The following is a 10500-nucleotide window of genomic DNA, read 5'->3' on the forward strand; positions in this document are numbered from 1 at the left end:
CTCCTGGGAAGGTTCACCACTGTTCCATGTCTTCGCCATTTGTGGATAATGGCTCTCACTGTGGTTCGCTGGATTCCCCAGCAAATCTCCCCCGAGCAAAAAACAAGGGTTAACGATACAATGACATGTGAAATAAACGAAACGAAAGACACACACGTCCAATTCTCCTGTGAAGAAGTACCATGAGTCATTCAGCTTTAATTCATCTTTTACTCTTGATGTACATCATATCCAGCTTAAGCCAGGTACCTCATCCATAAAAGTCATCACTGAAGGCCTTTTTGCTCACTATGAAGCTTCATCACCTATTATTTCTGTTTGTTTTTGTTTTTGTTTTTTACATCCAACCTATTCACAACCCAGAGCAGAAAGATCACATCATAAAAATTTGATTTAAATAAAATGACAGTCCTCCAGAATACAACCTTGGCATATAACAAAAGGTCAGCTTGAAGTAAGCAACACAAGTAATGAGTTGTATTCAATGTGGAAACAAATGAACTAATTTCACACTTTTATAGTATTAGCAACTTGCGTTGCACTGTACATGTTTAGACCTCACATTTGTGTCTAGCTGTTACAACACCACAACTATTTCAATAAATCACTCCAAAAAGGTGGGTCATAGTCAAGTTGGGTTAGTTTCAAACTGAAACTGCGGAGTCATTTTATAAATGCACTTTGTCAAAAGCAAGAGAGTTATCACTTCAGTTAGGAAATTATTTTGTGTCTTTTTGGGCCAATGCACTTGACAGAACAATGATTTAATCATGTTTATCACATGTTGGTTTGGACCTTTCATCAGTGTAATACTGCTGAGAATGGCTGATAATTGGCATTGAGCTTGTTCAACCAAATTGCCCTGATGATTGTGATTAACTCACTTCAGACAAATGCTGCTCTGAGGGGCTCAGCATGATGTGACCCACCTTTGAACCAATGTATTTGTGCAACTAAATTGTCATCACTTTATCCTTTTTCCAAATTGTTTTGTCTCCCACTTCCACATTTGTTCTGCCACTTAGTATTTACCCTAACCTTTAATAGGGACCGCAAAATAATGAGAATCAAAAATCCTTGTGCAACTGTCCCAAAGACTTTAGTACAAATGAGGACGATTTAAACCTGAACACATTTGGAAGTATGTGACTTTCAAACACTGTGGTGCAACAAAAGGGCCTGACCTTAAACATTTGCTAATAATTATCTTTTTTCAAACACTCTGAATATTGCCCATTACTTAAGCTGTTTATCTCATGCAGCGCATTGGGCATACATTTATTAAGGCTGCCAATCATTCTGGAGGGCAGTGCATATGATGCAAATGCAAGCTTATATACAGTACTCATAAACTGTAGGCGTACAGTTAATACATCTATTAAGTGTAAAGTGCTGGGCAAAAGGACCATGGTAAATGTTTATTAGGTCTAGACTAATTCAGTCTCAGTTAAAGGATACAAAGTCGGTTAACTTCCATGAGAAATACTACCAGGCTATGTGTAATTAGATGAATTTGATACCAGATATAAGCAGAAAGTCCCTCATTTCCCTTGTTTTTTGTTCATTTTTTTTGCCATCCCTTTCCACCATTAAGAAGATTTGGCAAAATATCCCGGATAACATCCTCTCCGGAGCTTCTTTGATAATCACTGTGTCATACAGCCAGATTGCTTCTGTGACTCTGTTTGAATCCATTTCTTCTCCACCTCCACCTAAAAGGACACAAAACCAATAAATAAAGATGTTTTCTCAATCTACATTACGGTTGCTGCCTGCATTGAGTAAGATATTATCACACCGGTGACACGTCTTACCTGACAATGATAGCGTGTCCAACTGGTCACGTGTTTCTGCGGCTGGATGTCGTTTGCAGTGCCCAATGACTTCACTCGGGTCTGTGACACAACGGCGCCCATAATTTCACATTCCATTGTCATAAAAGGGTACCAGTCACTTGGGATCTCCTGATCAGATCCCAGCTCTAGCTTGCAGGAAAATGAATGGGGATGATCCACTGCTGCAAAAGGAAAAAACAAAAGGTCCCTGAGTGGCAAACCTACTGAAAACATGCACAAGAAACAAGGCCAAGAGCTAATGAGAAAATGATATGTTAGGCTGGAGTGCAGGGCTACATTTTAATCTCTCAGAAATGCGTTACCCGTATTCTTGGCAGGCAGTCGGTCGATCCTCCACACGACGGCTGAATATACATTCTCGTACTTGACGGTGCCGATCGTCACCTGCATGACAGGCTGGGAATCTGAAGCGCTGACAGCGCCCAAGCAAGCTTTTCTGTTCATACGGGCCTTCAGTGACCTCTGTCGCAGCAAGGCCACTGTCTGTGTCACTTTGACCCAGTCGCCTGGCACTGGCACACGGATCACTACATTCTCACACAGTGGGTTCATGTCAGACCCCCCCACTGAGGAAAGGAAGGTGGGTGACATGTTTAGAAAGGCCTGGAGCTCCACATAGGCACCTTGAACTGTGACGACAGCTTTGATGGAAAAAGGAATTTCTGTGCAACCCAACATCTCCGTCTTATACCGCATCAACTCCACCCTGCAGGCCTCAGGAGGCGAGAACTTTATCAGCCGGGACCTCTGAAACTCTGTCTCATTCACACATTTGTGGAAATGGCAGTCTGCGATCTCCATCCAGAGTTCACCGTCCTCCTCAGACCCGTAGCTGGAGTCAAAGCGCAGCAGACCCAAATCGTTAAGGGCAAGAAAACAATCCCCTAGTCTGTTCAGGAAAGCCAGACAGTGAATCTGGGTGAAGGCTGTCCGCTCCATGACTTCTCCAAACGTATCCAGTCGAACCCAGATGTGATCAGTGATCTGCAAGGACAGCTCCTGCTCCTCGTAGTGTCGCCTCTGCTGGTGGTGTATAGACAATTTGAAGATTTCCTCTTCCATGGAGACTACCAGGTCCTCCATGTCGTCGTGCACTGTGGAGCCAAACTTGAGCAGCTCTTCTGCCTCCGCCTCATGACTTACTTCCAGCTTGGGATGGTAGCGTTTCTTTTCTGTGTACGAGAAATGTTCCACTTTCACCGAGAGGACGTTACGCGGCTCGCCGTAGTTTTCCAGTTTAAGATCCGAGAGCCTGCATTGAGGGAGAAGCTGGAACTCCTTGTAAGGCTTCTCCAGCCCTTTCTCGTAGTACATCTGTAGCACACCTCCGGGCAGCAAGCGGAGGTAGATCGGCCCCCACTGTCTCGAGGACATGCGGTTCTTTTTTTCAGGAATCCTGAGCATGACAGACCAGCCGTCTCTTTTCTGGCTACGAAACAGACCCCGAGGAACGAACGGAGATGAACCCTCACTTAACACCTCACTTTTGCAACTTAGCCGCCTCCCTTTATCTTTTTCTGTCTCCGTTTCGTGCTTTGTTTCTGCACGTAGGCCATCCAGTTTCTGGCAAACATCGAAGAAGGAGCTCTGGAGGTGGTCACGCGGAGGCTCGCTGCCGTCTTTGGTCCGAATAAAGAAACGTGGTAGGCTGTTGTCAGATTCTGAGTCTGAGGAGGAGCTGTCTACATCTGCACAGTGTCTAGATCCATCCCAGAAGGGGTTATAGTGTCCTGAGTTCCCCTGGTAAGAAGGGAAAGAGCTTGGTCCATCTGAGGTTTGATGCAGGGCGTCTTGTGCAGGAGAGGGAACAGAGGTGGTAGACGTGCTGGAGAAACTCTGGAATAAGTTATTTTCCAACGTGTTGAAGTGAAATGGGGACGCAGTGCTAGGAATCCCACTCACAGGAGTGCAAAAGGGCATGTTACAAGGTTCACAGGAACTTCCACCAGGACTTGAGTGGCTTTGCGGGGATTTCAGAGATCTATTGAAGCTCCAGGAAGTATCTCTGATTGGAGGAAGAACTAATTTCAGACCATTGGGACGCGGTACTGATGCTTTGATAAGCCCTGGGGACTGTAGGGGCTTTTGAGGCGATGCAGGTGGTGTGTTGTCATCTTCAAATGTGACCCAGTTTGAGTGATTTGTGGAGCACATGGCTGTAAAGCAGTGATGACCGGTTCCAATCAACAATTCCTCTCTTGTTGGGTCAACTGTCCCTCTGCCTTCTCCTCTGCAAGAAAACAAATAACAAAAATGTTATAAAAATTGAAAAAATGTTTTGTCTTATAAAAATCTCAGAATATTCCAGAGGTAACAGACATATTCTTGAATGGATGAGTTCTCAATTGAGCAAGTTCATTTATCCTGCGGTGGAAGAGAGAGAGAGAGCTCCCGGGGATATGAATAAAACATGTTTCCTTAAGGTACTCCATTAAAACGTAATGAGAGACTGTCCTTGAAAACCTGGGACATGTTTACATATGTTAACAACGCAATTAACTAAGGCTCTTTTGATGTAAACGCTGAAGCTAGCATTCTGCAAGGCAGTGTCAGAGAAGCAGCAGATTTTCTCTTAGTGACACCAGAGCAGTTGCTGATTTTTAAGCATTTGGAGAAGCCTACATATTTGAATTGTTATTATTAACTGAACTGCCTAGCAGTACATGATCACAACAGTGAAGAGTCTATTATAGAGTATCAACCAACATTATGCATGTGTAAGAAGTGCAACAAAACACCAACTAATTTGTATTCCCTTTTCATTATTTGGATAGTTTTTGCAAGCAATACAGAAAGGGATACAGCCTTTATTCTAGATTCCTTCTACAGTGTTTGTACTGGAGGCTTAAAAGCAAAGAGGACGGCTTTTGTTATCTTGATATATGGGCGAGGACAATAAAACAGTACTGGGATTCTAATTGTAATTCTAAACAATACATTGAGATATGCACTAACAAAATCTATTCTTCTTATTTAAACTTTGGAAAACATAGATTTGTCTAAAAAAAACACTTGGGAAAATGTTTAATCCAAACCAAATCTACATTACAGGTGGAAATCTTTTTTTAATCCATTAATTATGACAAATTGACACAGTCTGTGTTTCTCAAAATGTGTTTTTAGAAAGAAGGAAAAAATGTTCAGAGAAGTGCGCCCGGATAGCCCAGTTGATAGACCGGGCGCCCGTATATAGAGGTTTACTCCTCAATGCAGCGGGCCCAGGTATGACTCCAACCTGCGGCCCTTTGCTGCATCTCTTTCCCAGCTCTCTCCCCTTTCATGTTTTCTGCGGTCCTGTCAAAATAAAAAGGCTGAAAATGCCCCACAAAATCATCTTAAAAAAAAAAAAAACATGTTCAGAAAAAAGCAAATGTTGTGGAAGTTTAAAAGTTTTGTATAGCAATTTTATGTTGTATTTTAGACGTACCATGCTTTGAAATGAGCATAGTCTAAATATTTCATTGCAAGCCTGCTCTAAAATGCGTATGAGAAAAGTTAACCATGGCTACAAAAATCCTGCCTCATTAACCAGCATGAAGTCTACTGTGAGAGGGACTGCATGACGCTTGGGAAAAGAACAACGCTAGTTACCGTGACTGTTTTATCCTCTCTGATAATAGATCTGCAGAACCTTTTTAAATAGATATTAAATGCTGTGAAAGTGTGGCGACATTGCTAAACAACAATGGCATTCAGGCTCATAATGTAGTAGCATTTATGCAACTGTGATGTTAATTTTCCAGCCAGTCAATCACAGTGTGTCTTTTGATGTGCTGGAACATCAGCTCATATGTTGAAGCCACATCGCTCCATAAATATCTTGGAAAAAAAAAATGATTGAAAGCAGAAAGCCATAATTACAGCCTTCCTCCTCCTCCTCCCTTTTAGATCACAGCCATGACTTGCATGAAGGAGACATCCAGTGGCAAGTTCCTCTAGCTATAAATAAACTGGGAAGTGGGGGCTCTGTTTCGAGGTGGTGGATTGACACCTTATCAGTCAAACATTGGAGAACATATTTCTTAAAAGGGGATGTTTACAATGGCACACAGACGTACAATGAGTTCAACCCTCGTCTCCATCTTATAGAATCCCTCAGCTTTGGTGCAAAAGAGACGGGCACTGAGAAGGATGAGTTCTCCACGGGGGTTACTGACAGTCTTTCGGAATCATTTCCAGTCTGCCGTCTCTTCCAGGGCTCTGTAGCAGTCGGTACAGAAACGAGACGCTGCTAAATCTACACGGGACAAAAGAATACATTCCACACGTTCCTCGGGGACAAGCAGCTTTGCACACAGGAAATACCAGCCAGCTCTATCCGTGTGAACTGACAACAAATATTATCTTAATGTAATGTATCAAATTTATAAACAAAAATTACCATATATTCATAAATAAATTCATAAACTGTTTTTTCTGGTTGTTTATCACTGTCGATCACAACATAACAGGGGATTGAGACAGGCGTATTACAATAATTAGTTACTTTTTGTAATGTTTAACAGCAGTCTGAGTAATTACGTTTACAATTTTGCCTTATTTTTTTGTCTTTTTTTAAGACAGGGTCACATAACTATAAAGTAATGCAAGGACAAGAATTGTAATCACAAAGAGCAACTTTGTTCAAGTCTCTGAAAAAAACTGCTTAGTTTGGTTCTCATTTAAATTGCAGCACTGCAATTAAGACCAAGAGTGGTCTAATCCTATACATTATGTCAGTTTTATCATTACTATACTTACAGAAATGACTGCACTTGCTATACCTGAGGTAGGCAAAATAACACACACACCAGATGGATAATTACTTAGTATCTGAAGTCACTTAATTATTGGGTTAAACGGAGTCATAATAGGTTGCCAAATGGATGCATTCATTAGCTTTAAAAAGGAGGCCAGTCAGCACTTTAATAAGAAAACCAAAGCTCCAAACAGATCCAGTTACATGTGCAACTGTCAAAACTGTCAAGAATAATGTGACAATGTATCACGAACACACAGAAATTTCAATTCACAGAGGAACAGAAACACAAGCGGTTACTAACCAAGGTGATTTGAGAGAAAACATGCTACTTCCTGGCATTCAACCCTCACATGACCTGTAATCGTAATGATCATTTACTTATTTAACATTAAATTCCATTTTCATGAGGAGTTCTTGGTATGTTGTTATTATATACTCTAATTCCCGTATTGACTAGAACAAATCCCTTGATGACAGGAAGCCATTTTCAACAGTCGCCTGACAAATGATGACTATGAGGAAACTATTGTGGTTTAAGAATAAAACTGCTGAATATTAAAGGAAAAACACAATTTGAACTTTAACTTGGCAAACAGATGGTTCCTGTTTAATGAGACAAGTTCCTGTTGGATTCTCCAGAAAATTCCTATGTACTCACACTAAAGAATATATAGTTTTGCTTAGAAAAGTAGATAACTAAACAAAGTAAGACACAATCCCTTTTTTCATTTGACGGGAGAGTAACTACTGTTGTGACCACAATGACTATGTAATCTAGTGCAGAGCTGAAAATGTTGTGACCCATTTCCAGTGGGAACACTGAAGCTGTCTGCAAAGTGAGCTCTGTCCTCCCATCAAAAAGAGCAGAACAGAAAGTATGGCTGTTGCTGCTCTCCTCTCCTCATACCTTAAACACACTGATTAAATCAATGTTATGTTAGTTATAAACAATAATTCCAGGGGATCAATTGTAAATGTGTTCCTGCTGAGAAAAGCAGGAATGAATGGGAGACGTGTGTCAACTGAACTTTAAAAAGAAAAAAAAGTTTCCACTATGCCACTGCATGTAAGTTTATTCAAGCAATAGTGATTAGTTTTTATCTCAGACAGCTAGGGGAACTAAGAATAAACTAATGGAAAACAAGCATATAACATATTTTAGAGCATCCTCAAAACAAGACTGTAACATTTACAGAAGTAAAAACAGCGCCTTCATTCAAGCAATAAAATACACAACTGCTCAATTCAGGGGTTTTGTTTGTACAGCCTTGTTTGGTCTGGTTTATTTTGCTTCCTAAATGTTAGCTAATGTTAGCTAACTTTAGCTAGTAGGCTACATATCTACAAACAGACATGACTGACTCTTCTCCACTCTGGTTGTTCTTATGCTACGTTAGCACTTACCATTATCCCGTCACTTGGCAACAGTGGCTCAAAAAGTTCCAAGTCTCACTATAGGGACCTAAAACACTAACCAAAAAGCATGGTTTCATAAGAATAGCGCATACAAATGTCCATGAAGGGCCAACAAATATGTAGTATATTTCTAACAACTGTCATCTAGCCTTTTATGCAAATAAACATGTTGCACTATTACAGCGCATTGTTGCACCGTGGGGGCAGTAAATGCCAAGCACGTTAAACGAGATATACAACTCTGGCTGGAGAAAGAAAACAGTACCAGCACGTTGTCTTCCACAACAGAACCAGGCCCGTGTCCCCGGGCAGAGAGGCCCACTTTTGGGATCACTTATGCGTCTTTGTTGATGCGAAGTCTGAGTAAAGTTATCACTCTGTTGTAGCCTACTCTAGGCTACCTTATGAGCACAGCACACGTCATTCACTCACAACACGAGCAACGACTGACAACAGACTGAGTCAACATTTACGAAGAGTAAAGCAAAACAGTTTAAAGTTGTTTCTCAGAAGATATGAATACTCACAAATGCACAGTGGTAGTACAGTTATACAGGTCATGACTTCTGTTTAACGGACGTGTCTGTACTTCTGATGTCGGCCTGTTTTCCTCAAAATGGCAGAGTGTAAATCCTGGGAGTTTTAACAGCGCAACGCTTCCCCTCCCGAGTTCACACAGACTGTCTCACAGTGGGACAGGACAGCGCAGGAATCATATGGAGTGAACAGATCCGTGGTGCGTTCATGGCTGTGGGAAATTTCACTGTCAATGGATGGGCGCGCAAATCCCAGCAGGAAAAGGGAAACATTCACCTTGGTTTGAGGTATGTTCACATACAACAAAATTGTTTTGTCTCTCATAAAAGAAAACTGTTACCATTTACTCTGCTCAAACATACTCACATACTCACATAGATAGAATAGGCTAGCTAAGTAAAGGTACATTATGATAAAATAAGGGGCTGTAAAAACAATTGGATAAATAAGTTAATTTGATATGGCACCTTTTACAGATAAAGTCACAAAGTGCTTTGCATTATAAACGTGTCTAAACATAAAGTACAATACAACAGAAAGTAAACAAGGGGAAAAAAAGAAAATAATTGAACAACTAATAAAAATCATTTTAATGATTTAAACTTAAACCCCAAAGTTAATAAACATGAGTCAAAAGCAAATTTAAACAAATGTGGTTTTTAAAAGCTTCAACGGAGACTGCAGAACGTAAGAGAATAGGAAGGGCGTTCCACAGGTTTGGAGCCACCGCTTCAAAGGAACGGTTACCTTTAGATTTTAAACAAGTGCATGGGACCACCAGTAATCCTTGGTTAGAAGACCGGAGGGACCTGTTAGTAGTGTACGGATGGAGCAGATCTGAGATATAAACTAGTGCCAGACCATGTACCTTTATAAGTCAGAACAAGAACTTTAAATTGGATCCTGAACTTGATCCGTAGCCAGTGTAATGAGTATAAAATTGGAGTGATGTGCGACATCCTGCTAGACCTGGTCAATAGCCTTCCAGCCAAGTTCTGGACTAATTGTAGACGGTGCTGGAACAACTTGCTAAGACAAGTGAAAATGGAGTTGCAGTAATCAAGTCGTGATGATATAAAACCATGAATGATCATCTCAATCTCAGAATGTGAAACAACAACTCTAAGTTTGGCAATGTTCCTTAATTAAAAGAAACATGTGCGGTTCAGTGATTTGATATGTTGATCAAAATTCATGTTGTTATCAAATATAACACCAAGATGTCTCAGTTTGGACTGTACCAATGAAGAAAAGGACCCCACAAGTTGAGTAACCTTGGAAGCTTTAGTGTACGGACTAACAACAAGAACTTCAGTTTTATCTTCATTGAGCTGTAGGAAGTTGTTAGCCAGCCAATCCTTGATGGAAGTCAAACAATTAAGCAGTTCCCTCACTTTGTCAGTCTCTTTAGTGTTAAAAGAGACGCCGCTGGATGTCATCTGCATAGAAGTGCCAACGGATATCTCCAAATTGGCTAATTATATATCCCAGTGGACAGCATATACAATGCAAATTAAATCGGACCTAACACAGAACCCTGAGGCACCCCACAGGAAAGGGCGACATCATATTTCCATCTGAAAGATATGAGGTGAACCAATCCAGGGTGCTCCCTGAGATACCAACCCAGTGCTTAAGTCTATCAAGCATGATTCACTGCAACAAAAGCTGCACTTAGATCCAGCAGCACCAAAACCAAGCCTTCAACCATGAAGTAGATATGCAGTCATTTCACATCATTCAAAAATGTTGCTGTGGGTGAGGGGTGGGGGGAGGGAGGGGATTGGGGGATGAGAGTTCGTGCATGGCTGTGGGGTAAAAACTGTTCTCTGGAGGTGCGGCATTTTGTGGCACTGTCTTCCAGAGGGCAGCACCGTAAACGGATGCTGAAAACAGTGAGTACTGTCTTTTACAATCCTGCAGGCGTTGCTGTGGCAGCGACACCTGTAG

General features: G+C 41.3%; 1 protein-coding gene across 1 annotated transcript in view; it reads right to left on the reverse strand.

Annotated features, from left to right (window-relative positions):
* The window catches only part of LOC117960370 (stonin-1), a 16511-nt gene extending 7695 nt beyond the window's left edge, over window positions 1-8816 (reverse strand). Inside the window, exons 1-3 of the mRNA XM_034898210.1 lie at window positions 8541-8816; window positions 2159-4086; window positions 1815-2017 (exon numbers count right to left, since the gene is read on the reverse strand). Coding sequence (XP_034754101.1) covers window positions 1815-2017; window positions 2159-4010 — 2055 coding nt within the window. The 5' untranslated portion in view covers window positions 4011-4086; window positions 8541-8816. The remainder of the gene's footprint in view (window positions 1-1814; window positions 2018-2158; window positions 4087-8540) is intronic.
* Between the last annotated feature and the right edge of the window lie 1684 nt (window positions 8817-10500).

This window comes from Etheostoma cragini, chromosome 17 (genome assembly GCF_013103735.1).
Source record: "Etheostoma cragini isolate CJK2018 chromosome 17, CSU_Ecrag_1.0, whole genome shotgun sequence".
NCBI lineage: Eukaryota > Metazoa > Chordata > Actinopteri > Perciformes > Percidae > Etheostoma > Etheostoma cragini.